At 46.0% G+C, this 27,990-nt stretch overlaps 2 protein-coding genes and 1 pseudogene across 9 annotated transcripts in view; 2 read left to right on the forward strand and 1 right to left on the reverse strand.

Annotated features, from left to right (window-relative positions):
- On the forward strand, positions 1–15,659 carry LOC103235196 (zinc finger protein 525). Of its 2 annotated transcripts, XM_037991431.2 has the most exons (4): positions 1–92; positions 6,845–6,971; positions 11,041–11,158; positions 14,129–14,341. In XM_037991431.2, exons 1-4 carry the CDS (start codon positions 78–80, stop codon positions 14,223–14,225), a joined length of 357 nt encoding a protein of 118 aa, XP_037847359.2. In that variant the 5' UTR covers positions 1–77; the 3' UTR covers positions 14,226–14,341. The 2 variants fall into 2 exon arrangements, with proteins under 2 accessions (XP_037847359.2, XP_037847358.2); XM_037991430.2 differs by lacking the exon at positions 11,041–11,158 and having other exon boundaries at positions 14,129–15,659.
- The window catches only part of ZNF28 (zinc finger protein 28), a 36,242-nt gene continuing 8,295 nt past the window's right edge, over positions 44–27,990 (forward strand). The window contains exons 1-4 of one of the 7 annotated variants that reach the window (XM_073016026.1): positions 19,209–19,776; positions 19,885–19,973; positions 22,688–22,806; positions 23,704–23,791. In XM_073016026.1, the coding sequence (XP_072872127.1) occupies positions 23,777–23,791 (15 nt within the window). In that variant the 5' untranslated portion in view covers positions 19,209–19,776; positions 19,885–19,973; positions 22,688–22,806; positions 23,704–23,776. The other 6 variants (XM_073016024.1, XM_073016028.1, XM_073016027.1 and 3 more) reach the window with 6 other exon arrangements.
- On the reverse strand, positions 25,500–27,985 carry LOC140711946 (polyadenylate-binding protein 2 pseudogene; annotated as a pseudogene).

Genomic DNA, 27,990 nt, shown 5'->3' on the forward strand with positions numbered 1-27,990 from the left:
TTCAGGATTGATTTCTAAAGACTCTTGGTCCATGAAGAGAAACCCGGAAGAGGAAGAGGAAAGCAGAGGAGTCAGGGATGGCTCCTCCTCAGGTGAGATGATATTCTCGGTGGATTGTTCTGTCTCCTTCCTTTCAGAAACGCTGGGCCTTGGAGTTGGGAATCTTCTCTGAGTCTAAAGCATCCTGCCTGACAGGTTTGCTCACACTCACCCATGCCTTCCCTCAGTTCCTCTCATCTCGCTTAGATTCCATCTCTTGTGACCCAGTGACATGAACTTGGGAAGAGGCGGCACTGGGCATGGTCCTGGGAAGGGCTCACACCAGACATGGATGGAGACGGGGTGAGGGTCCCGTGGTGTCAGTGCTGTTGGGCAGCAGGGATTGTTCAGGGGCCACATCTGGATGCACTGTCAGCTCTCTGTGGACCAGGATTAGAGCAGCTGCCAATGGAAGTCACGTATTAATGATCACAAAGTATGTGGTAAATTCTAGAAAAGGAGACCAATAAAGGAAAATCTTTACTCCCTGATTTTGTACCACATTTTTAGGTAATTGAGTGAGTTACTGTGTTTCTGACTCCAAAAATCTTACTAATTAGAATGGAAAGTTCATACATGGACATGAACAATACATGAATGATTTCTTTATTATTATTATTATTATTATTATTATTAGAGGCAGTATTTTGCTCTTGTTGGCCAGGCTGGAGTGCAATGGCACTATCACAGGTCACTGCAACCTCTGCCTCCTGGGTTCAAGCGATTCTCCTGCCTCAGCCTCCCAAGCAGCTGGGATTAAAAGCATGCGCCACCATGCCCAGCTAATTTTGTATTTTTAGGAGAGACATGGTTTCTCTATGTTGGTCAGGCTGGTCTCAAACTCCTGACCTCAGGTGATCCGCCCACATTGGCCTCCTAACGTGCTGGGATTACAATTATGAGCCACCGTGCCTGGCCCATTCCTTCATTATTTTAAGAATATGAAATCAGGCCGGGCGCGGTGGCTCAAGCCTCTAATCCCAGCACTTTGGGAGGCCGAGACGGGCAGATCACGAGGTCAGGAGATCGAGACCATCCTGGCTAACACGGTGAAACCCCGTCTCTACTAAAAAATACAAAAAACTAGCCAGGCGAGGTGGCGGGCACCTGTAGTCCCAGCTACTCGGGAGGCTGAGGCAGGAGAATGGCGTGAACCCGGGAGGCGGAGCTTGCAGTGAGCTGAGATCGGCCACTGTACTCCAGCCTGGGCGACAGAGCGAGACTCGGTCTCAAAAAAAAAAAAAAAAAAAGAATATGAAATCAATGTAAATAATAGGAGGAGATTCATTAAACCATTCTTAGCACATTAAGCTCATGAAGACAGTGGTGTTACTGTGGAGAGGCTTGTGAAACAAGTGTTTTTGGTAAAAATGTTTACAATTTTTCTCAAATATGAGAGTAGTACTTCTTTTTTATCCTAGAGGATAAAGCCGTATTCTCATTCCACCTGTTATTATTATTATTATTATTATTATATTCTGAAATGAAGTCTTGCTCTGTTGCCCAGGCTGGAGTGCAGTGGCATGATCTCAACTTACTGCAACCTCTGTCTCCCAGGTTGAAGCGATTCTCCTGTGTCAGCCACCTAGTAGCTGGGATTATAGGCATGCGCCACCACGCCTGGTTAATTTTTTTGTACTTTTAGTGGAAACAGCATTTTACCATGCTGGCCAGGCTGTCTTCCAACTCCTAACCTCAGGTGCTCTGCCCGTCTCAGCCCCCAAGAGCGCTGGGATTACAGGCACAAGCCACCGTGCCCAGCCCCACCAGTTATTATTACATATAAATGGTTATATTTAAACATCACATGATGTATATATTTGTTTTGTGGTAAGTCTCCAAGCAAAGCTGCAGCTTAGGCCCTTGGCCATAAGGCATCTCCTTTCCCTGTCACATCCTCCACCCTCCTTCCAACCTCACTGGGGAGCCGCTACCGTCAGTTCTGTGGTAGGTGTCAGAGCAAGACTCATACACGTGTATTTCTGCATCGTTATGAGATTTTTTAAAAAATTCTGGGCCAGGCATGGTGGCTCACGCCTGTAATCCCAGCTCTTTGGGAGGCCGAGGCCAGCGGATCATGAGGTCAGGAGATTGGGACCATCCTGGCTAATATGACGAAACCCTGTCTCTACTAAAAAATACAAAAAATTAGCCGGGTGTGTTGCCGGGCGCGTGTAGTCCCAGCTACTTGGGAGGCTGAGGCTGGAGAATAGCGTGAAGCTGGAAGGTGGAGTTTGTAGTGAGCCAAGATCTTGCCACTGAGCTCCAGCCTGGGTGACAGAGCAAGACTCCGTCTCAAAAAAAAAAAAAAACGAAAGAAAGAAAAAGAATTCTGTTGTAAATTTTTAAAAATTTGTATTTTATTTTTTCACTTTATGCTTGGGGCTACATGTGAAGGCTTGTTACAGGGGTAAACTCACATCATCGGGTTTTGTTGTACCAATTATTTCATCACTCCAGTATCAAGCCCAGTACCCAATAGTTATTTTTATTTTATTTTATTTTAATTTTATTTTAAGATGGAGTCTCACTCTGTCACCCAGGCTGAAGTGCAGTGGTGTGATCTCGGCTCACTACAACCTCCACCTCTTGGGTTCAGGCAATTCTCTGCCTCAGCCTCCTGAATAGCTGAGATTGCAGGCGCCCGCCACCATGCCCAGCTAATTTTTTTGTATTTTTAGTAGAGACGGGGTTTCACCATCTTGGTCAGGTTGGTATTGAACGCCTGACCTCATGATCCACCTACCTCAACCTCCCAAAGTGCTGGGATTACTGGTGTGAGCCACCACGCCCGGCTGTTATTTTTTATTTATTTATTTTTTTCGAGACTGAGTTTTGCTCTTATTGCTCAGGCTGGAGTATAATGGCATGATCTCAACTCGCTGCAACCTCTGCCTCCCAGGTTCAAGCGAGTCTCCTGCCTCAGCCTCTCGAGTAACTGGGTTTGCAGGTGCCAGCCACCATGCCTGGCTAATTTTTGTATTTTTAGTAAAGACAGTTTCACCATGTTGGCCAGGCTGGTCTTGAACTCCTGTCCTCAGGTGATCTACCCACCTCAGCCTCCCAAAGTGCTGGGATTACAGGTGTGAGCCACTGTGCCCAGGCCCAATAGTTATTTTTTCTGCTCCTCTCCTTCCTCCCACTGCCAAAGTATCCTTTCCATCAAGGTGAGATTCCTCTGCAGTTAAACAAATCTTGCTAATTTTATATTTTTAAAACCTTTATAAATGTATATATAAACACACAGAAATACACATACATCTGTACATATACATACATGTATACACACATACATACATATTTTGAAAATCTGGGGAAAACAACAACGCTTTTTATTAACATCTAATTTCTCGTGAGTCTATGTAGGTTTTATTGTTTTGGACATACATATACAAAATACATTTTCATACTTTCAGTAATGCTGTTTTCATATATTTATTTTATTTTGAGACAAGGTCTCAGTCTGTTGCCCAGGCTGGAGTGCAGTGGCATGATCTTAGCTCACTGCAACCTCCACCCTCAGGCTCAAGCCATCCCCCAACCTCTGCCTTTCAGGTGGCTGGGACCACAGGTGCCCCCATGCCTGGTTAATTTTAATTTTGATTTTTTGAGCGGAATCTTGCTCTGCAGCCCAGGCTGGAGTGCAGTGGTGTGATGTCGGCTCACTGCAACCTCTGCCTTCCCAGTTCAAGTGATTCTCCTGCCTCAGGCTCCCGAGTAGCTGGGAATACAGGCGAGTGCCACCATGCCTGGATAATTTTTTATTTTCAGTAGCGACGGGGTTTCACCTTTTTAGCCAGGATGGTTTCCATTTCATAACCTCGTGATCTGCCCACCTCAGTCTCCCAAAGTGTTGAAATTACAGGCGTGAGCCACCTCATCCAGCTTTTTTTTTTTTTTTTTTTTCTTTTTGAGACAAATTCTCGATTGCCCAGGCTGGAGTGCAGTAGTGCAATTTCAGATCACTGCAACCTCTGCCTCCCAAATTCCAGTGATTCTCCTGTTTTAGCTTTTCAAGTAGCTGGGATTATAGTCACGTGCCATCCCCCACGGCTAATTTTTTCGTATTTTTAGAAGAGGCGGTGTTTCACCATTTTGGCCATGCTGGTCTTGAATTCCTGACCTCAGGTGATCTGCCTGCTTCAGCCTCACAGCATGCTGGGATTACAGACACGAGCCACCATGCCCAGTCCCACCAATTATTGTTAAATATATATTGTTATATATTTAAACATCACATGATCTATGTATTTGTTTTGTGGTAAAACTCCAAGAAAAGCTGCAGCTTAGACCCTTGGCCATAGGGCATTTCCTTTCCCTGTCACATCCTCCACCCTCCTTCCAGCCTCACTGGGGAGCCGCTACTGCCAGTTCCGTGTCAGGTGTCAGAGCAAGTCTCATACAGACGTATTTGTGCATCGTTATGAGGCTTTAGAAAAAATTCTGTAGTAACTTAAAAAAAGTTCTTTCCTTTTTCTTTTTTTTTTGAGACAGAGTCTCACTCTGTCATTTAGGCTGCAGTGAAATGGCGTGATCTCAGCTCACTGCAACTTCTGCCTCCTGGGTTCAAGCACTTTCCTGCCTCAGTCTCTTGAGTAGCTGAGATTATAGGCAGCCAACACCATGTCTGGCTATTTTTTGTATTTTTAATAGAGAAGGGGTTTCATTATCTTGGCCAGGCTGGTCTTGAACTCATGACCTCATTATTCACCTGCCTCAGCCTCTTAAAGTGCTGGGATTACAGGTGTGAGCCACTGCGCCCGGCCCATAATAGTTATTTTTTCTGCTCCTCACCTTCCTCCCACCCTCCACCCTCAAGTAGACCCCAGTATCTGTTGTTTTCTTCTTTGTGTTTTAGTAAATATTTTACTTTGATATTTGATCCTGCTGGTTGTGAATTTACATGTTGTCATGTTAGTAAACATGGCTAGCTTGCTCTTTGCCATCTGCGTTGGAAAATGGCTGAATGACAACATGTGGGTCCTTTGCAATTTTTCCCTGTATAAAGAGCGCCGTAGTGGCTGCCTCTGCGCACGCCTGCATTCCTGCAGATATCTGAACGTTCCTCCAGGTCAGGCAGGTGAAAGGGTGATTGCCTCCTCTAGGATGGGGCATTTCCTGTTTTCTTACATCCCACAAGATCCCCCCTGCCCGCAGCTGCCAAAGTGTCATTTTCCAGCAAGATGAGATTCCTCTTCAGTTAAACAAAACTTGCTACTTTTCATATTTTTAAAAACTTTATATATGTACATACACATTCCCACAAACGTGCACACACACATACATACAAATACATGTATACACACATATGCATATATTTCAAAAATCTTTTATATTTTGAAAATCTGGGACAAATGATAACCTTTTGTATTAACATCTAGTTTTTTGTGAATCTCTGTAGGTTTTATTATTTTATGAACATATATATACACGATTTTTTGTACTTTGAGTAATTTTGTTTTCACGTACTTTATTTTATTTTGAGACGGGGTCTCGCTTTGTTGCCCAGGCGTGAGTGCCCTGGCGGGATCGTAGCTCACTGCAACCTCCACCCTCAGGGTCAAGCCATCCTCGCTCCTTAGCCTTCCAAGTAGCTGGGACCACAGGTGCCTCCCACCACGCCCAGCTAATTTTTTTTTTTTTTTAATTTTATTTTTTTGAGATGGAGTTTCTGTTGCCCGGGCTGGAGTGCAGTGACGCAATCTGAGATCACGGCAACCTCTGCCCCCTTGGATCAAGCGATTCTCCTGCCTCAGCCTCCGGCGTAGCTGGGATTACAGGCATATGTCACTGTGCCCAGCCTATCTTTTACTGTGGACATTGTCATCTTTTAAGACATCAGTTGGGCCAGGTGTGGTGGCTCACGCCTATAATCCCAGCACTTTGGGAGGCCGAGGCGGGCGGATCACGAGGTCAGGAGATCGAGACCATCCTGGCTAACACGGTGAAACCCCGTCTCTACTAAAAAATACAAAAAATTAGCCGGGCCTGGTGGCGGGCGCGTGTTGTCCCAGCTACTTGGGAGGCTGAGGCAGGAGAATGGCATGAACCCGGGAGGCGAAGCTTGCAGTGAGCCGAGATGGTGCCACTGCACTCCAGCCTGGGTGACAGAGCAAGACTCTGTCTCAAAAAAAAAAAAAAAAAAAAAAAAGACATCAGTTGTGCTCTCTCTCATCTAGATAATGAATGTCACCTGGTGTGTCAAAAGTTCCAAACATTTTTTTTTTTTTTTTTTTTTTTTTTTTTTTTTTGAGACGGAGTCTGGCTCTGTCACCCAGGCTGGAGTGCAGTGGCCGGATCTCAGCTCACCGCAAGCTCCTCCTCCCGGGTTTACGCCATTCTCCTGCCTCAGCCTCCCGAGTAGCTGGGACTACAGGCGCCCGCCACCTCGCCCGGCTAGTTTTTTGTACTTTTTAGTAGAGACGGGGTTTCACCATGTTAGCCAGGATGGTCTCGATCTCCTGACCTCGTGATCTGCCCGTCTCGGCCTCCCAAAGTGCTGGGATTACAGGCTTGAGCCACCGCGCCCGGCCCCAAACATTTTTATAACAGGAACCCAACATTGATTTTTTATTCATTTCTTGTATTTTTCACAAACATAAGAAATTTATACTGAAAGTGTGTCTTGAATATACTCAAAAAGTGTAATAAAACACATCTAGGGAGATGTCATGTGGTGAGAAATCCCTCGGATTTGTCAGAACTTTCTCTACAATTAAATCCCTGCTTTCCCCTCTCTCCTCTTCTCATTTTCTGTAAATAAATCCTTCCATAGCCATTTGGTTAAAATGTGTTTTCATTTCAGGGTCTGTTGACATTCAGGGATGTGGCCATAGAATTCTCTCAGGAGGAGTGGAAATGTCTGGACGCTGCTCAGAGGACTTTATACAGAGACGTGATGCTGGAGAATTATAGGAACCTGGTCTCCCTGGGTGAGGATAACTTCCCTGCTGGGGATGTGCCCTTATGTGTCTTTGCATTTTCTCTTGTTGCCTCTTGGGAGCCCCATCGTTCCTTGACTAAAATGGAAGCCATATTGATTTTGAAATGAAAAGCTTCATGATGTAGCATCTGGACTTTCACTGTCCCGTTTGTTTAGATGTTCTGCATTCTTCATGATAGCTCAGTGTGGGTTCCAGAACTAAAGTAGGCATAAAACCTTATCACAACCTGGTCGTTGTGGCTCACGCCTGTCATCCCAGCACCTTGGGAGGCCAAGGCATGTGGATCACTACGGGTAAGGAGTTTGAGACCAGCCTGACCAACTTGGAGAAACCCAATCTCTACTAAAAATACAAAAATTAGCCAGATGTTGTGGTGCACACCTTTTATCCCAGCTCCTAGAAAGGCTGAGGAAAGAGAATCAACTGAACCCAGGAGGCCAAGGTTGCAGTGAGCCGAGAACACACCACTGCACTCCAGCCCAGTGACAGAGCACGACTGTGTTTCAAAAGACAAAAACAAAATCTTATGGCCGACTTTAAAGATATCCGGTTCCCTGTTTGCTTCTCCTGTGCTTTCGATTCAGTAGTTCTTGGAAGAGAGCTCGATGTCCACGTATTACATATTACAATGCTCCCTCGGCATTCAGAAGGAGGTAGTCAGTGGAGGAATTTGTGAAATATTTTCCTAGATCCATCTGTAATGTCTTCTTTCCTATTGAAACGTAGGGCCGGGACTCTAGAAAAGCTCCAGCACATCATGGTCCTGTCTTTTTATAAGCAGGAGTCTTTCTGACATGCTGTCTCCATGTTGGAGCAAGGGAAAGAGCCCTGGACCGTGGAGAGTGAAGTGAAAATAGCAACAAAATCCAGCTGGGAGGGAATGTATTACAGGTGTAAAGGCAGGTAAGAGCTCAGATGGGCAGAGTGGAAGCTCCACCTTCCACTAGTGTGTGGGGAAACTCTGCAAGTGGGAGAATTCTGTGGGAAAAGGAAAGTTTAAGTCCTGACATCCCTGAATGGACATCTTTCTGAAGGGGGCCTGCCCTTTCACACCAATGGGTATTTCTCGTCAGGTGGGACAAGAGACTGAGTAAAGAATTAAAGAAATAAGACACAGAGGCCGGGCGCGGTGGCTCAAGCCTGTAATCCCAGCACTTTGGGAGGCCGAGGTGGGTGGATCACGAGGTCAGGAGATCGAGACCATCCTGGCTAACACGGTGAAACCCCATCTCTACTAAAAATACAAAAAAATTAGCCGGGCGAGGTGGCGGGCGCCTGTAGTCCCAGCTACTCGGGAGGCTGAGGCAGGAGAATGGCGTAAACCCGGGAGGCGGAGCTTGCAGTGAGCCGAGATAGTGCCACTGCACTACAGCGTGGGCGACGACAGAGCAAGACTCCGCCTCAAAAAAAAAAAAAAAAAAAAAAAAGAAATAAGACACAGAGACAAAGTATAGAGAAAGAACAGTGGGCCCAGGGGACCGGCGCACTCAGCATGTGAGGACCTGCCCCGCCACCGGTCTCTGAGTTCCCTCAGTATTTATTGACCGTTATTTTTACTATCTTAGCGAGGGGCGTGTATCAGGGCAACATTTAGGGAGAAGGTCAGCAGGAAAACATGTGAGCAAAGGAATCTGTATCATGAATAAGTTCAAGGAAAGGTGCTGTGCCCGGATGTGCACACAGGCTAGCTTTATGTTTCTCTTTACCCAAACATCGCAGTGTAGCAAAGAGTAACAGAGCAGTATTGCTGCCAGCATATCTCGCCTCCAGCCATGCTTTTCTCCTTTCTCAGAATAGAACGAATGGGAATGGTCTGCTTTACACTGAGACATTCCAATCCCAGGGACAGAAGCCTTCCTCTGATCTCAACTGCAAAGAGGCCTCCCTCTTTCACTCCTCCTCCTCAGCACAGACCCTTTACAGGTGTCGGGCTGGGGGATGTAAGGTCTTTCCATTCCCATGAGGCCATGTCTCAGGCTGTCTCAGCGGGGGGAATCTTTGGACAATACCCCGGCTTTTTTGGGCAAAGGTCTCTTGGGCTTTCTGCAGTGCATTGTGTTCCTGGTTAATCGAGAATGGAGAATGGTGATGACTTTTACCAGGCACACTGCCTGCAAACATATTGTTAACAAGGCACATCCTGCACAGCCCTAAATCCCTTAAACCTGGATTCAATACAGCACATGTTTCTGTGAGCACAGGGTTGGGGCTAAAGTTACAGGTTAACAGCATCTCAAAGCAAAATTAAGAAAAAACAGTTTTTCTTAATATAGATTAAAATGGAGTTTCTTATGTCTTCCTTTTCTACATAGACACAGTAACAAGCTGATCTCTCTTTTCTCCATACTTTCTTTGTGCCTGCTTATCTCTCTGCTCTTACTTTCTTTCTTTTCTTTCTTTGTTTATCACACAGTCTCACTCTGTCGCCCAGGCTACAGTGCAGTGGTATGATTGTGGCTAACTGCAGCCTCCGCCTCCTGGGCTCAAAGGATTCTCATTCCCCAGATTCCTGAGTAGCTGGAACTGCAGGTGCTCACCACCACGCCCAGCTAATTTTTGTGTTTTTAGTAGAGATGGGGATTCACCATGTTGGTCAGGCTGGTCTCAAACTCCTGATCTCAAGTGATCCACTTACCTGGGATTCCCAAAGCACTGGGATTATAGGCATGAGCTGCCATGCCTAACCATTGTTATCATTTTAAATAGTTTTGTCCTTCAGTTCTTAGTAAACATGTAACAACCAGTGTCCATTCCTTTCAGTATGCAGAAGTGAAGAGCGTTGTATAGATATTTGGGCAGAGGTTATTGTTGCAGGTATGTTAAACATCTTAAAGTTATAGCATAATAATGAAACTTAAAATTTCCATAACCTGGACATGTGCAGTGGCTCACGCCTATAATCCCAGTACTTTGGGAGGCCAAGGTGGGCAGAACACCTGAGGTCAGTAGTTCAAAACCAGCCTGGCTAACATGTTGAAACTTTGTCTCTACTAAAATTATAAAAACTAGCCAGGTGCAGTGGTGGGTGGCTGTAATCCCAGCTACTCAGGAGGCTGAGGCAGGAGAGTCGCTTGAATCTGGAAGGCGGAAGTTGCGGTGAACTGATATCACGCCATTACACTCCAGCCTGGGAGACAGAAAAAAAAAAAAAATCCATAACCTGCAAAAACTACTACACTAGAACTTTTTTTATTTATGTCAGAATTATTTCTGTGTATGTTGCATTTCCATTAACATATATGTACAGTGTTTTTCATGCCTTTTATTTTAAAAAGTATGAAAAAACATTTATTTGTGAAGAAAAGTATGCCAGTTTCTGTATCTGTCCTTTTATTAATTATGTATTTATGAGACAGAGTTTTGTTGTTGTCACCCAGGCTGAAGTACAATGTTGTAATCTCAGCTCACCGCAACCTCTGCCTCTTGGGTACAACCGATTCTCCTGCCTCAGCCTCCCGAGTAGCTGGGATTAGAGGCATGCACCACCACACTCATCTAATTTTGTATTTTCAGTAGAGACAGGGTTTCTCCTTGTTGGCCAGGCTGATCTTGAACTCCCGACCTCAGGTGATTCGCCTGGCTCGTCCTCCCAAAGTGCTGGGATTACAGGAATGAAATACCACGCCTGGACTATCTGTTTTTTTAATTTACCTTCAGTGGATAACTTTATTTATTTATTTATTTAATTTTTTGAGACGGAGTCTCACTCTGTCACCCTGGCTGGAGTACAGTGGTGTGATCTTGACTCACTGTAACCTCCACAATCCAGGTTCAAGCAATTCTTCATCCTCAGCCTCCTGAGTAGCTGCGACTATAGGTGTGCGCCACTATACCCAGCTAATTTTTGTATTTTTAGTAGAGATGGGGTTTTACCATGTTGGTTGGCCAGGATGGTCTCGATCTCCTGAGCTGGTGATTCGCCCACTTCAACCTCCCAAAGTGCTGGGATTACAAGCATGAGCCACGACACCCGGTCTGGAGAACTTTTTATATGCTTACGGGTTGGAGTTACTCTTTAGCCTTCTTTCATTTCTCTTTTTTTTTCTCTCTGAGACAGAGTTTCGGTCTGTCACCCAGGCTAAAGTGCAGTGGTGTGATCTAGGCTCACTGCAACCTCCACTTCCCAGGTTCAAGCAATTCTCCTGCCTCAGCCTTCCAAGTAGCTGGGACTACAGGTGAGTGCTAACACGCTGGCTAATTTTTTTGGTATTTTTTTTTAGTAGAGTCGGAGTTTCAGCTTGTCAGCCAGGATGGCCTCAATCTCCTGGCCTGGTGATCCTCCTGCCTCAGCCTCCCAAAATGCTGGGATTACTCGCACGAGCCACCGCACCCGGCCTGTCTCAAGGTTTTTAAAACATGTTAGTGCTAGTAGATGGCTTCAAGTATTGCAAGTTTTACGGTACAGACTCTTAAATTCATTAGTTTAATAAGATTTGTCAGCTTATGGTGATGTTAATGATGAGATGCTCTTTTTCCTGTCTCTGTCATTTCACTGTCCTGTTAGAAATAGAATAGACTAGCCGGCCGCGGTGGCTCACCCCTCTAATCCCAGCACTTTGGGAGGCTGCGACACGTTGATCACTTGTCAGGAGTTTGAGGCAAGCCTGGCCAACATGGTGAAACCCCGTCTCTACTAAAAATACAAAAATTAGCTGTGCATAGTGGCGTGCACCCATGATCCCAGCTAATTGGGAGGTTGAGGCAGGAGAATCCCTTGAACCCGGGAGGTGGAGGTTGCAGTGAACCAAGATCATGCCACTGAACTCCAGACTTGGCAACACAGTGAGACTCTGGGTTGAGGAGGGAGAATCACTTGAGGTAGGATAATCCTGCCAGTACCCTCCAGCCTGGGCGATAGAGCGTGACTCCATCTCAAAAACAAACAAAAAAGGAAATAGCTTAAACTGGGAGGCTTCAGACACAGAAACTTATTTCTCATGAATTTGCAAAGTGGGAAATCCAAGAGCAAGGTGCCAGCCACATTGGTTCCTGGTGAGAGCCTTCTTCATGGTTTAGCCCAGCCATCTTCCTCCTGTGTTTTAATACAGTGGAAAGAGGAACAGGCAATGAGCTCTTTAATGTCTCTTTATAAATGCACTGGTCCTATTCACGAGTAGTCAACACCCATGACTCAGTTCTCTCAAGGTCTGCATCTGCAGGAACATCCTATTAGAGAATACCAAATCTACCAAGGCTTATTTGAAAAGTAGTTATTTATCTTATTTTATTGTTTTGAGACAAAGTCTCATCTTGTCACCGAGGCTGGAGTGCAGGTGCGTGATCTTGCCTCACTGCAACCTCCGCCTCCTGGGTTCAAATGTTTCCTGCCTCAGATTCCCAAGTAGTTGGGATTACAGGTGTCTTCCACCATGCCCAGCTGATTTTTTCATAGTTTTAGTAGAGATGGTGTGTCGCCATGTTGTCCAGGCTGGTCTTGAACTCCTGAACTCATGATTCACCCACCTCAGCTGACCAAAATGCTGGGATTACAGGCATGTGACACTGCACCCGGCCTTTAGCCAATTCTTGTCCCTGATAATGCTGTGTGTTTTCTTGACCTCATATATCAGAAGGTGATCTTAACATGTATTTCAGGTCTTACACTGTGTACTGGTGGTAAGTACAAGTTTTGGCTTTTTTCCTAAGAGGGAATTGTTTAGAATTCTTCAATCTGTATAAATCTACTTATATTTTCTTGCTTGTTTTATCATGGTTGCAGTATTTGATTAGTTGATTTTTATGACTTCACATGTGAGTTTTCAGTATGTGGTAGGCAATATAACTGACACATTCCCTTCATTAATGTCACAAAGTGCCACAGGGTACAGTGGCTCACACGTGTAATCCTAGGACTTTGGGAGGCCGAGTTGTGTGGATCACCTGAGGTCAGGAGTTCGGGAGCAGCCTGGCCAACATGGTGAAACCCAATTTCCACTAAAAATACAAAAATTAGCCGGGCATAGTGGCACATGCCTGTAGTCAGAGGTGCTCAGGACCTAAAGCAAGAAACTTGCATGAGCCTGGGAGGCAGAGCTTGCAGTGAGCCAAGATCACGCCATTGCACTGGGTGACAGAGCCAGACTCTAGCTCAAAAAAACAAAAATACCAAAAATTAAAAATTAAAGTCACTATATGCCTGTTCCAGTTAATAACTTTTGTAACAGTTATTCAGAAAAATACGGTATTAACATTTTCTTTTTTTTTTTTTTTTTTGAGATGGAGTCTCACTCTGTCACCCAGGGTAAAGTGGCACGATCTCAACTCACCACAATCTTTGCCTCCCAAGTTCTAGCGATTATCCTGCCTCAGCCTCCCAAGTAGCTGGGATTACAGGTTCCCGTGACCACGCCCGGTTACTTTTTGTATGTTTAGTAGAGACGGCGTTTTGCCACATTGGTCAGGCTGGTTGAACTCATGACCTGAGGTGATCCTTTTGCCTCGGCCTCCGGAAGTACTGGGATTACAGTCGCGAGCCACCATGCCATGCCTTTTTTTTGATATGGAGTCTCATTTTGTCACCCAGGCTGGAGTGGAGTGGTGCAGTGTTAGCTAACTGCAACCTTTGCCTTTTAGCTTAATGCAATTCTTGTGACTCAGCCTCTGGAGTAGCTGGGAGTACAGGCGCTGGCCGCCACACCTGGCTAATTTTTGTAATCTTTTCTTATCTTGTCAGTGCTATGGTTATTTGACAGTACAGAATTTCCACTAATTTTGGTTATTCTTACAATAGCCTGAGGTGGATTATTTACCAATATAGTATATTGTGTGGTTCTTTAGCATTTATTTGTATACACTAAGTATGCTGTAAATATGAAGGATATACATTTTTCTCTGATGTGGCAGTGATAAGTGTGATATGCTGTAGGGTCACCGTGGAAAAACACTCCTTCCTTTAGACTTATACATGTTTGTGTCCTGTCAGTGTTTCATCATAATATTGGGAATAGGTTTCTGTAGAAATGATTTGAAGGACATGTAATCGTCCTTGTTTATTAAAGAATCTTACTCCTTTTGTGTTCCTAAACTTTGAAGCTCATATTTGGGAAGTTGAAAATAAATATTGTTTTTTCTGTGATATTTACACATTTCAGTATTATATACCATCTGTACTTAATTGGAAACCTATTGGTGTTTAAATTTTGTAGATATCTCTTCCAAATGCATGTTGAAGACATTGTCATCAACAGGGAAAGGCAATACAGAAGTGATCCTCACCGGGACATTGCAAAGACAAGCAAATGATCACATTGGAGAATTTTGCCTTCATGAAATTGAGAAAGACATTCATGACTTCGAGTTGCAGTGGAAAGAAGATGAAACAAATGGCCATGCAGCACCCATGATGGAAATCAAAGAGTTGACTGGTAATACAGACCGACATGATCAAAGGCATTCTGCAAACAAGGCTATTAAAGATCAGCTTGGATCAAGCTTTCATTCACATCTGCCTGAACTGCACATATTTCAGCCTGAAGGGAAAATTGATAATCAAGTTGAGAAATCTATCAACAATGCTTCCTCGGTTTCAACAGCCCAAAGAATTTCTGATAGGCCCAAAACCCTTATTTCTAGTAAGTATGGAAATAATTCCCTCCATTCTTCATTACCCACACAAAAATGGGAAGTACACATGAGAGAAAAATCTTTCGAATGTATTGAGAGTTTCAAATCCTTTAATTGTAGCTCACTCTTAAAAAAACACCAGATAATTCACTTAGAAGAGAAACAATGTAAATGTGATGTATGTGGGAAGGTCTTTAATCAGAAGCGATACCTTGCATGCCATCGTAGATGTCACACTGGTGAGAAACCTTACAAGTGTAATGAGTGTGGCAAGACCTTTGGTCACAATTCATCGCTCTTCATTCACAAAGCACTTCATACTGGAGAGAAACCTTATGAATGTGAAGAATGTGACAAAGTTTTCAGTCGCAAATCACACCTTGAAAGACACAAGAGGATTCATACTGGAGAGAAACCATACAAATGTAAGGTTTGTGATGAGGCTTTCGTGTATAATTCATATCTGGCAAAGCATACTGTACTTCACACTGGAGAGAAACCTTACACATGTAATGAATGTGGCAAGGTTTTTAATCGACTATCAACCCTTGTGCGCCATCGTAGACTTCATACTGGAGAGAAACCTTACAAATGTGAAGAATGTGACAAAGTTTTCAGTCGCAGATCACACCTTGAAAGACATAGGAGGATTCATAGTGGAGAAAAACCATACAAATGTGAAGAATGTGACAAAGTTTTCAGTCGCAAATCAAACCTGGAAAGACACAGGAGGATTCATACTGGAGAGAAACCATACAAATGTAAGGTTTGTGACAAGGCTTTCCAGAGGGATTCACACCTGGCACAACATCAGAGAGTTCACACTGGAGAGAAACCTTACAAGTGTACTGAGTGTGGCAAGACCTTCCGTCAGACATCATCCCTTATAATCCATCGTAGGCTTCATACTGGAGAGAAACCTTATAAGTGTAATGAGTGTGGCAAGACCTTTAGTCAGATGTCATCCCTTGTATACCATCATAGACTTCATAGTGCAGAGAAATCTGAATAGTCTAATGAGTGTGGCAACACCTTCCATCACCATTCAACCCTTGTAAATCACAGGGCCATTCATACTGGAGAGAAACCTTACAAGCATAATGAATGTTTCAAGGTTTTTAATTAAAAAGCACCCCTTGCACATCATCATAGACTTCATACTGGAGAGAAACCTTACAAATGGGAGGAATGTGACAACGTGTTCAGTCATAAATCAAACCTTGAAACACATAAGAAGATTGACACTGAAGAGAAACCATACAGATATAAAGTTTGTGACAAGGTTTTTGCATATAATTCATACCTGGCAAAACATACTAGAATTCACACTGGAGAGAAACCTTAGAAGTGCAATGAGTGTGGCAAGACCTTGGGTCAAAATTCACACCTTGTAATTCACACTGGAGAGAAACCTTACAAGTCTAATGAATGTGGCATGGTTTTTAATCAACAATCACACCTTGCAAGTCATCACAGACTTCATGCTGCAGAGAAATCTTACAAACATGAACAATGTGACAAAGTTCAGTCGCAAAACCAGCTTCAAATACGTAGGATAATTCATACTGGAGAAAAAACATACAAATATAAGGTTTGTGACAAGGCTTTCAGGAATGATTCACACCTGACAATACTAGAATTCACACTGGAGAGAAACTTTACAAGTGCGCCGGGCGTGGTGGCTCAAGCCTGTAATCCCAGCACTTGGGGAGGCCGAGACGGGCGGATCACGAGGTCAGGAGATCGAGACCATCCTGGCTAACACGGTGAAACCCCCTCTCTACTAAAAAAAAAAAAAAAAAAAATACAAAAACTAGCCAGGCGAGGTGGCGGGCGCCTGTGGTCCCAGCTACTCGGGAGGCTGAGGCAGGAGAATGGCGTAAACCCGGGAGGCGGAGCTTGCAGTGAGCTGAGATCCGGCCACTGCACTCCAGCCTGGGCAACAGAGCGAGACTCCGTCTCAAAAAAAAAAAAAAAAAAAAAAAAGAGAGTAACTAAACCTTTTTTCAGCTTAATGACCCAGGGATGTATTTCTGAAGGTCTTGGGAGCGCTCCTTGTAAGGCAAACTACAAGTGAGATAGTACCTCTATCTCAGTAGGAAGTTAAGTAATTCAAACATCAAATATTTCAAATTTAAAGCTACGGACATTTTAATAATTCTGAGTCTTGAGAGGAACGTGTCATGCAACCTGAGTCCAGTGGCATGCAGGCGCAACTTCTAAGAATTTTGCTGACCAGGTGCGGTGGCTCACGCCTGTAATCCCAGCACTTTGGGAGGCTGAGGTGGGCAGATCACGAGTCAGGAGATCGAGACCATCCTGGCTAACACGGTGAAACCCCATCTCTACGAAAAATGTAAAAAACTAGCCGGGCATAGTGGCGGGCGACTGTAGTCTCAGCTACTCGGAGACTGAGGCAGGAGAATGGCGTGAACCCAGGAGGCGGAGTTTGCAGTCAGTGAGCCGAGATCGCACCACTGCACTCCAGCCTGGATGACAGAGCAAGACTCCGTCTCAAAAAAAAAGAAAGAAACCAGCCTGACCAACATGGTGAAACCCTGTCTCTACTAAAAAATACAAAAGCATTAGCCAGGCATGGTGGCGTGCACCTGTATTCCCAGCTACTCGGGAGGCTGAGGCAGAACTGCTTGAACCCGGGAGATGGAGGTTGCAGTGAGACAAGACTGCGCCACTGCACACCAGCCTGGGTGACAGAGCACGATTCCGTACAAAAAAAAAAAAAAAAAAAAGTGCAATAGAATTTAGTTTCCTAATATCAATTAAATAAATAAAAAAGCAGTTTACCTGTAAATAATTAGGAAGACTAAGCAGCCCCAGAGATAAGACCTTTTGGCATCATTGTCCCTTGTTCTGGAGTGATAAAGTAACCTTCTTTGAAGTGTATCAATCCGTCACCAATCCGGCTGCTGCAGCCTATGCACTGGTCTTGAATGGAAAACGTGATTCTGCTAAAGCTTCTCTTTCCCTGTGTGTGAAACCTTAACATCTCTACTTGGGAACAGGGGCCCCCTTCATTTGGAATTGAGGTTTCCAGATGGCTGTCCTCAAGCTTTGTGTTCAAATAAAGTCTATAATTAATCATGTATTCTAAATTTTATTATTTACTGCTGATATCAGTTTCTGTGGTATTGTAGGAGCCTCACAAGAGAGGGCACCTGTCGCCACGTTGTAAAACTCACACTTGTCAAAAAGACATGGGTTAGGGTTACTCCCCCTCTCTCAGGATGAAGCTACTTAGCTGACACAGATGGTCACCTCCATTACTAAGTAGAGCCAGGATGAACTACGTGTGACCAAGGGTGTGGTCAAGTCCTCTTCCCTGGGGACTGATTAGTGTTTATCTTGAAAACATGTACTTAATGGGTTGTATCAAACAGTGAAGATTTTTTCTCTTTTCAACCTCTCAGCTCTTTGCCTCTATTTCCCATCACATTCTGGTCTATGGCTTACTTATTAATAAGATGGTTTTTATTTCTTCCTCTTTTGTTGTGAAGATGATTTCTCATTTCGGGGAATATTTTTTAGTTTTTCAATTGTATTTTCTCAACATTGAAAAAGCGAAGTAAAGAGTATTTCCTGGGCCAGGCACAGCGGTTCACGCCTGTAATCCCAGCACTTTGGGAGGCCGAGGCAGGCGGATCACTCAAAGTCACGAGTTCAAGACCAGTCTGTCCAACATGGTGAAAGCCGTCTCTACCCAAAATACAAAAATTAGCTGGGCATGGTGGCGTGCGTCTATAATGCCAGCTATTCCAGAGGCTGAGGCAGAAGAATCGCTTCAAACCAGAAGGCAGAGGCTGCAGTGAGCCGAGATGTCACCACTGCACTCCAGCCTGGGCGACAGAAAAATAGTCTCGCCGGGCGCGGTGGCTCAAGCCTGTAATCCCAGCACTTAGGGAGGCCGAGACGGGCGGATCACGAGGTCAGGAGATCGAGACCATCCTGGCTAACACGGTGAAACCCCGTCTCTACTAAAAATACAAAAAACTAGCCGGGCGAGGTGGCGGGCGCCTGTAGTCCCAGCTACTCCTGAGGCTGAGGCAGGAGAATGGCGTGAACCCGGGAGGCGGAGCTTGCAGTGAGCTGAGATCCGGCCACTGCACTCCAGCCCGGGCTACAGAGCAAGACTCCGTCTCAAAAAAAAAAAAAAAGAAAAAAGAAAAAAAAAAAAAAAAGAAAAATAGTCTCAAAAAAAAGAAAAGAAAAAAAAAAAAGACGAAAAGAAAAAATGTAAATAAAAAGGAGAAAGTAATAGATCTCTTTTACAAATATGCTGGGACAACGAACTGGATATCCACATGGAAAAGGGTAATGTTGGATTCCTATTTCATACAAGCAAAAAAAAATTGTTTTCTTCTTTTTTTTTTTTTTTTTTTTTTTGAGACGGAGTCTTCCTCTGTCGCCCAGGCTGGGGTGCAGTGGCTCCATCTCGGCCCACTGAAAGCTCCGCCTCCCAGGTTCAAGGCATTCTCCTACTTCAGCCTTCTGAGTAGGTGGGACTACAGGCGTCGGCCACCGCGCCAGGCTAATTTTTGTATTTTTAGTGGAGACGGGGTTTCACGGTGTCAGCCAAGATGGTCTCGATCTCCTGACCTCACGATCCGCCCGCCTCAGTCTCCCAAAGTGCTGGGATTACAGGCGTGAGCCACCGTGTCCAGCCTAATCAAAATTTTATAAATTATTTAAAAATTAAAAGAAAAAAAGAGACTGGGGGAGGGAATGTTACTTTGTCGCCCAGGCTGGCCAGGACTCCCAGGCTCACTGATCTTACCGCCACTGCTTCCTGAGTAGCTGGGACCTCAGGCTCCCACGCCCGCGCCCGCATCCCTGCTGTGTTTAAGCAGCAGGTAGTGACCTCACTCCTCCCTGGCCTGAGCACTCCCTCCCGCATCCCAGGCGGTGGCCCTAGGGAAGTCTCTGAAGCTGAGCACATGGTGGACTCTCCCTCCCGAGTGACTGGAGACTAGTAAGGGAGAGGATTTCTCTTCTGTCCTGTGGACCGTCAGCATGAAATCCTACGTTCCGCTCAGGCAGGGCTTTGCATTTTACATTCTAGTTTGCATCCTCCTTCCAGACTATTCCAGGGCTTTTGAATCATCCTTCTGCCTTCCTGGCTACTCTCGCCGATAAAAGCCCGAGAACAAGGCTGGAAGGACTCTGACAGACACACAGGTCCCGCTCTGGCCCCGCCCTCTGCTGGTACCAAAGGGTAAGGTCTCTCCGCTTTGCGCCCCGCCCCTACCTCACGCAGGCCCCGCCCCTACCTCACCCAGGCCCCCGCCCACACCTCACCCAGGCCCCGCTCACCTCCTCGTAGGCTCCACCCAGGCCTGGTTTCTGGCTTGCGCGCGCAGATTCGCGCAGACCAGGAAGCGGATCCCGTGGCGTGGCGGTCACACTGCGGAGGTGAGTTTTGCTGTGTGTTATATTAAGTCTGAGCTCTCCAGGTCCCTGGCACTTCTGTACATGGGATGTGGGGTCCCCACAGACCTGGAAGTTCTGGTCTTTCTTCTTTCACTCAGAGCAAATGGAGATGTTCTCCTGGGAGTCCGGAAGTCCCTTCTTTTTAGGTTTAAAGTCGCCCTGAGGCTGGTCCCGTCCTCAGTCTTTCTGCTACAGGGCAATGTATACACTTCCTATCGCGTAGTTTTCCTGCTCAAAACCGTGTTTTGACTCCTGCACTGCGCTTTTTTTTTTTTTTGAGAGGGAGTCTCGCTCTGTCGCCCAGGCTGGAATGCAGTGGCGCGATCTCGACTCACTGCAAGCTCCGCCTCCCGGGTTCCCGCCATTCTCCTGCCTCAGCCTCCCGAGTGGCTGGGACTACAGGCGCCGCCACCACGCCCGGCTAACTTTTTGTGTTTTCCAGTAGAGACGCGGTTTCACTGTGTTAGCCAGGATGGTCTCGATCTCCTGACCTCGTGATCCGCCCGCCTCGGTCTTCCAAAGTGCTGGGATTATAGGCGTGAGCCACCGCGCCCGGCCCCGCACTGCGCTTTTTAAAGTCCTCACCCGAGAGGTGTATTCCCTCCCTGCGCGCCTCCCAGCCTTACCCTCGTCGGTTGCTGGAGCACAGTACCGTGACCCCAGTCCCGGGGAGGCCGCGGTCTCTGCCTGGTCCTGGGATCCTGCAGATTCCACCCTTGTCCGAAGGCATCGTTGCCCCCCACCTCCCTCCTCCTCATGCTGGGCCCTGCTGCTCCCCAGGTCTTCCCTCCGCAGTCACCGCTTCCCTTGAGCCCGCGCTGTAGAGGTGCTCGGTGCCTGTCCTGTGATACGGGGTGTTCTTGCCTGCCCAGATCCAGCTCTTGGAAAATGCGCTCCTCCCAGATGCCGGCGTCTTCCTCCAAACCCTCGTGTGATTGTGTGGGCCAACGGGATCAGGAGACAGACAGAGGGACTGAGAGAGCAGTAGAAAACCAGAGACAGAGAAAAAGAAGAATGAGGAAGACCCGTAGCAGATGGCAAAGTAGAGGATAGGTGAGGGATTTGCCAAGAGACAGCAAAAGTGAAAAAAAGATAAGAAAGCAGGAGAAAAGCAACTGCAGAAATGTAGAGAAAAGCTAGATGTACAGAGAAATGAAGGACCGACAGCAAGGTATGGAGGGGGCAGAAATGTGGAGGCTCATCAGAGTGAGGAAGAGGAGAAGGGATTTGGAGCCAGGGCAGACAGAGCAGAGTGGTGCTGGTGGCAAGGAGAACAGAGGGAGAACCACAGCAGGGAGGACACCTGGGGATCTGGGCTGCCAGATTAGGTCCAGGCGGTTATAACAGGGAAGAGAGAATTTAATAGTGAGAGCAGAGGAGGCGCAGAGATGGGAGAAGAGGCAGAAATCTATGGAGATTGAGGACGATCTAAAGATTCAGGAGAAGGAGCAATAAGAGGTTAAATAAGTTGCAAGGATGGAGCCCGGGTGATTTTTGTATTTTTAGTAGAGACGGTTTTACCATGTTGGCCAGGTTGGTCTCAAACCCCTGACCTCAGGTGATCCACCCACTTCCACCTCCCAAAGTGCTGGAATTACAGGTGTGAGCCACCGCAGCTGTCCACCCGTGTATTCTTGATTGAAAATTTTTGCTTATGTCTTAGTTCTGCAGCTGACCCTGTTTCCCTGTTTTCAAGGTCAATAGCTGTGTGTTTACACTTCTGCATTTTATAAATGTTACTGAGATTTCCTTGTAAGGAAGAATTCAATGTTGAGAGTCAGTTTTCATCAGAACCTTTCCAAAGAATTTTCTTTAACCCAGGTATGTGATAGACACTTCTCTAATTTTAAGGATGGGATGATAAAGACCAACCCATCCCATTCACCCTTCCAGGCCCCCATGTAAGAATTCAGGCACACCTTCTCACTCATCTCAGACCTTCTCAGGGTAACATGGTGAAAATGTTTCCCTCTCTGAGCCCCAGTGAGCCTCCCTGCAGCTTGATGATGTCGGGCTAGACCAGAAAAGCTCAACCTGAGTGATCCTGACCCCTGAAATGATTGGCAAAATAGAGGCAGTGTGTGGGCATGGCTTTTTCTCTGGGAGAGGGGAGTGCCCAGTTGTAATTAGAATTTTCCATGGGATGCAGTAACCCAAAAATGGAAAAAAAAAAAAAAAAAAAAAAAGGCAGAAGAATGGAAGAAGCAGGGTGGTAGACTCAGAAACAGAGACCATCTTCAGAGGCCTTTGTCTGTATGAGGATATCACAGCTACATCTAAAGCAGGTCGTGTCAGTCCCTGGCAGGGAACCCTCCACCAGCTTCCCGTGTTCCCCGGGACAAGAGTCCAGCTCTTCACTTTGGCTCCACAGCCCTGTGTCCAGGGCCCCTGCCAGTGTCCAGCCTCCTCCTGGGAGCTTGCCCTCCTCTCCTGACTCCCCAGTCACATTTTCTTTTCTCTTTTTTCAAGCATCAAAATCCTTCCTGTCTCAGGTCGTTGTCTCCGCTTTTATTCTATGTTTCTAAATGAAGATGGCACTGTCCCTTTCTCCTTCAGGTCTAGGCTCAGAGATGCCTCCCATGCCCTCCCACCCCCATCTAAAGTTCCCTCTGCTTGTCAGTGTCTATCACATTAGTCAAGTTTTCTTATCTCTTTACCAATCCCATCAGAAATGTACTTTTTTTTTTTTCTTTCAGACTCTCACTGTGTCCTCCAGGCTGTGAGTGCAGTCTCATGATCTTGGCTCACTGCAATCTCTGTCTCCTGGGTTCAAGTGATTCTTGTGCCTCAGCCTTCCAAGTAGCTGAGATTATAGGTGTGTGCCTCCACACCCTGCTAATTATTGTATTTGTATTTGTATTTTATTTTATTTTTGAGTCTTCCTCTGCCACCCAGGCAGGAGTGCTGTGGCATGATCTCAGGTCACTGCAACCTCCACCTTTCAGGTTCAAGCAGTTATCCTACCTCAGCCTCCTGAGTAGCTGGGATTACTGATGCCCACCAAGCCTGGCTACTTTTTGTATTTTTAGTAGAGACAGGGTTTCACCATGTTGGCCAGGCTGGTCTTGAACTCCTGACCTCAAGTAATCCACCCACCTCGACCTTTCAGAGTGCTAGTATTACAGGCATGAGCCACCGTGTCCACCCCAATTTTTGTATTTTTAGTAGAGACAGGGTTTCTCCATGTTGTCCAGGCTAGTCTCGAACTCCTGACCTCAAGTAATCCACCCACCTCGGGCTTTCAGAGTGCTAGTATTACAGGCACAGGCCACCGCGTCCAGCCCAATTTTTGTATTTTTAGTAGAGACAGGGTTTCTGCATGTTGGCCAGGCTGGTCTCAAACTTCTGAGCTCAAATGATCTTTCCACCTCAGCTTCCTAAGTAGCTGAGACCACAGACACACAGACGTGCACCACCCTACCTGGCTAAGTTTTTGTATTTTTGGTAGAGATCTCCTGAACGGGAGCTCATTCCAGCCCAGCTCCCCACTTCTGCAGTGCGTGTGTGTGTGTGTGTGTGTGTGTGTGTGTGTGTGTGTGTTTCTCCAGGAGGGGAGCGGTAGTTTTCCTGTAGGAATTTTTTGTTCCTGGTACAGTGGGCAGCAGAGGGGACCATATTTCCTCAGGGTGATGTATCCTGTGTATGTGTCATTGTGTTACCGGGAGGGGATGTGTTGATTCTATGCAATAAACATAATATTTTTAACATTCAGGATTGACTTCTAAAGACTCTTGGTACATAAGGAACAAACCTGGAAGAGGAAGAGGAAAGCAAAGGAGTCAGGGATGCCTCCTCCTCAGGTGAGATGATATTCTCGGTGGATTGTTCTGTCTCCTTTCTTTCAGAAACGCTGAGCCTTGGAGTTGGGAATCTTCTCTGAGTCTGAAGCATCCTGCCTGACAGGTTTGCTCACACTCACCCATGCCTTCCCTCAGTCCCTCTCATCTCGCTTAGATTCCCTCTCTTGTGACCCAGTGACATGGACTTGGGAAGAGGCTGCACTGGGCATGGGCCTGGGAAGGGCTCACACCAGACATGGATGGAGACGGGGTGAGGGTCCCGTGGTGTCAGGGCTGTTGGGCAACAGGGATTGTTCAGGGACCACATCTGGATGCACTGTCAGCTCTCTGTGGACCAGGATTAGAGCAGCTGCCAATGGAAGTCACTTTAATGTGCCCAAGGTACGTGGTAAATTCTAGAAAAGGAGACCAATAAGGGAAAATCTTTTCTCCCTGATTTTATACTATACTTTTAGGTAATTGAGTGAGTTACTGTGTTTCTGATTCCAAAAATCTTACTAATTAGAATGGAAAGTTCATACATAGGCACGAATAATGAATGATTCCTTTTTTATTATTATTATTATTATTATTATTATTATTATTATTTGAGGCAGTATTTTGCTCTTGTTGCCCAGGCTGGAGTGCAATGGCATGATCTCAGCTCACCGCAACCTCCGCCTTCTGGGTTCAGGCGATTCTCCTGCCTCAGCCTCCCGAGTAGCTGGGATGACAGGCATGCGTCACCGCGCCCGGCCGATAATTTTGTTTTTTTAGTAGAGATGGGGTTTCTCCTTGTTGGTCAGGCTGGTCTCAAACTCCCGACCTCAGGTGATCTGCCCACCTTGGCCTCCCAAAATGCTGAGATTACAAGTGTGAGCCACTGTGACTGGCCTATTTCTTCATTATTTTAAGAAAATGAAATCAATATAAATAATAGCAGGAGGTTCATTAAACCATTCTTAGCACATTACGTTCATGAAGACAGTGGTGCTACTGTGGGGAGGCTTGTGAAACAAGTGTTTTTGGTAAAAATGGTTGCAATTTTTCTCAAATATGGAAGCAGTACTATTTTATCCAAGAGGATAAAGCTGTATTCTCATTCCACCTATTGTTGTTATTATTGTTTTTCTGAAATGGAGTCTTGCTTTGTTGCCGAGGCTGGAGTGCAGTGGCATGATCTCAACTTACTGCAACCTCTGCCTCCCAGGTTGAAGCAATTTTCCTGTGTCAGCCCACCTGGTAGCTGGGATTATAGCTGCGTGCCACCACGCCCGGCTAATTTTTTTGTATTTTTGGTAGAAACAAGGTTTCACCACGTTGGGCAGGCTGGCCTCGATCTCTTAACCTCAGGTGATCTGTCGGCCTCAACCCCCTAAAGTGCTGGGATTACAGGCACAAGTCACCATGTCCATCCCCACCAGTTATTATTAAATATAAATGGTTATATTTAAACGTCACATGACGTATACATTTGTTTTGTGGGAAAACTCCAAGCAAAGCTGCAGCTTAGACCTTTGGCTCAAGGCATCTCCTTTCCCTGTCACATACTCCACCCTCCTTCCAACCTTGCTGGGAATTGCTACTGTCAGTTCTGTGCCAAGTGTCAGAGCAAGTCTTGTACGTGTATTTCTGCATCTTTATGAGACTTTAAAAATTCTGTTGTAAGTTAAAGAAAATTTTTCATATATTTTTTTTACTTTACATTTGGGGCTACATGTGAGGGTTTGTTATTGAGGTCAACTTGCATCATAGGAGTTTGTTGTGCCAATTATTTCATCACACCAGTATCAAGGCCGGTACCCAATAATTTTTTTTTTAATTTATTTTTTTGAGATTGAGTTTTGCTCTTGTTGCCCAGGCTGGAGTATAATGGCATGATCTTGGCTCACTGCAACCTCCACCTCCTGGGTTCAAGTGTGTCTCCTGCCTTAGCTTCTTGAGTAGCTGGGATTACAGGTGCCAGCCACCATGCCTGGCTAATTTTTGTATTTTTCGTAGAGACAGAGTTTCACCATGTTGGCCAGGCTGGTGTTGAATTCCTGTCCTCAGGTGATCCACCTGCCTCGGCTTCCAAAAGTGCTGAGATTACAGGTGTGAGCCACTGTGCCCGGGCCCAGTAGTTATTTTCTCTGCTCCTCTTCTTGCTCCCACTGCCAAAGTATCCTTTCCACCGAGACGAGATTCCTCTTCAGTTAAACAAATCTTGCTACTTTTATATTTTAAAAACCTTTATATATATAAATATATATATATACACATACATACACACATATCTATGCATAGACATACCTATATGCACACACATAAGTATTTTGAAAATCTGGAGAAAATGACAACTTTTTTTTATTAACATCTAATTTCTTGTGAGTCTTTGCACGTTTTATTATTTTTGGAGCATATATTTGCAGAGTAGGTTTTCGTACTTTGAATAACGCTGTTTTCATATATTTATTTTATTTTGAGACAAGGTCTCACTCTGTTGCCCAGGCTGGAGTGCAGTGGCATGATCTTAGCTCACTACAACCTCCACACTCAGACTCAAGCCATCCCCCAACCTCTGCCTCTCAGGTAGCTGGGACCACAGGTGTGTACCACCATGCCGGTTTATTATTATTATTATTATTATTATTTTGAGATGGAATCTTGTTCTGCAGCCCAGGCTGGAGTGCAGTGGTGTGATGTCGGCTCACTGCAACCTCTGCCTTCTCAGTTCAAGCGATTCTCCTGCCTCAGGCTCCCGAGTAGCTGGGAATACAGGCGAGTGCCACCACGCCCAGATACTTTTTTGGTATTTTCAGTAGCGACAGGGTTTCACCTTTTTAGCCAGGATGGTTTCCATTTCCTAATCTTGCGATCTGCCCACTGCAACCTCTGCCTCCCAGGTTCAAGCGATTCTCCTGTGTATTGGTTCGTTTTGGGATCACGTTGATTTGCCTTCCTCTAAATAGGGACTCATCTAAGGCCAAGGAAGTCCTCATTGGCTCTTTGTCTGAGAACTCTATATATACAAACCCTTTGGAATGGCCACTAAATTTGGCACAGAGTTTGGTAACACGGTTGACTGAACCACAGCCAGGACAGTGAGCTTCCAGTTCTTCTGCTGTTGCACCGTAGTCCACATTACCAACATAGATGGAACGGGCATCAGCCTCCATCTTCTCAATGTACATGATCACTGGGCCAGCATTGCCTGGAGGTGGACTCATATTCATCTGCTTCTCTAACTCGTTCTGTAACTCCTTTAGCTTCTCAGCTCCTTCCTCCATCTTCCTGACTCCCGCTTTGACAGCTTCTAGCGCCGGGTCCTCAATGGCGCCGTCCCCGGGGTCACCCTCGACCAGTCCCGGCTCTTCCTCTTCCTCTTGGCTGCAGGGACTCCCGAACCAGGCCCAGGGCCCGGAGCCCCCGGGCGAGGGGCGTGGGGCGTGGGGCCGTGGCGGCTCCTCTTCAGACTGGGGCTCCAGCTCCGACTCCAGCAGCAGTTCCTCAGGCTCCATTTCCTCACACTCCAGGCCATTCCTTTCGTCCCCTGCGCCCCCGGTACACCATGCCCGGCGTCTCCATGGGCCCCAGGCACAAGATGGCGCCACCACCCCTGCCGTAGCCCCAGTGGCCTGCAGCTCCTGCTGCTGTTGCCGCCGCCGCTCAGAGTGGGCTCCTTTTTATTTATTTATTTATTTATTTATTTATTTATTTTTTTGAGAAAGAGCCTCACTCTGTCACCCAGGCTGCAGTGAAGTGGCATGATCTCAGCTCACTGCAACCTCCGCCTCCCGGGTTAAAGCATTTTGCTGCCTCAGCCTCTCAAGTAGCTGAGATTACAAGCAGCCAACACCACGTCTGGCTTTTTTTTTTGTATTTTTAGTAGAGAAGGGGTTTCATTATCTTGGCCAGGCTGGTCTTGAACTCCTGACCTGGTTATTCACCTGCTTGACCTCTTATAGTGCTGGGATTACAGGCGTGAGCCATCGCGCCCGGCCCATAATAGTCATTTTTTCTGCTCCTCTCCTTCCTCCCACCCTCCACCCTCAAGCAGACCCCAGTGTCTGTTGTTTTCTTCTTTGTGTTCCAGGAAATATTTTAGTTTCATATTTGATTCTGCTGGTTGTGAATTTACATGTTGTCATGTTAGTAAACATGGCTACCTTGCTCTTTGACATCTGCAGTGGAAACTGGTTCCTTTGCGATTTTTCCCTGTATAAAGAGTGCCATAGTGG

Source organism: Chlorocebus sabaeus, chromosome 6 (genome assembly GCF_047675955.1).
Source record: "Chlorocebus sabaeus isolate Y175 chromosome 6, mChlSab1.0.hap1, whole genome shotgun sequence".
NCBI classification, from domain to species: Eukaryota; Metazoa; Chordata; class Mammalia; order Primates; family Cercopithecidae; genus Chlorocebus; species Chlorocebus sabaeus.

What these genes read in the sequence shown, in the direction of transcription:
- LOC103235196 (XM_037991430.2), top strand. An exon ending in TAGGAACCTGGTCTCCCTGG is followed by an intron (nt 6,972 to 14,128) that starts GTGAGGATAACT and finishes TAAATTTTGTAG; the next exon opens with ATATCTCTTCCAAATGCATG.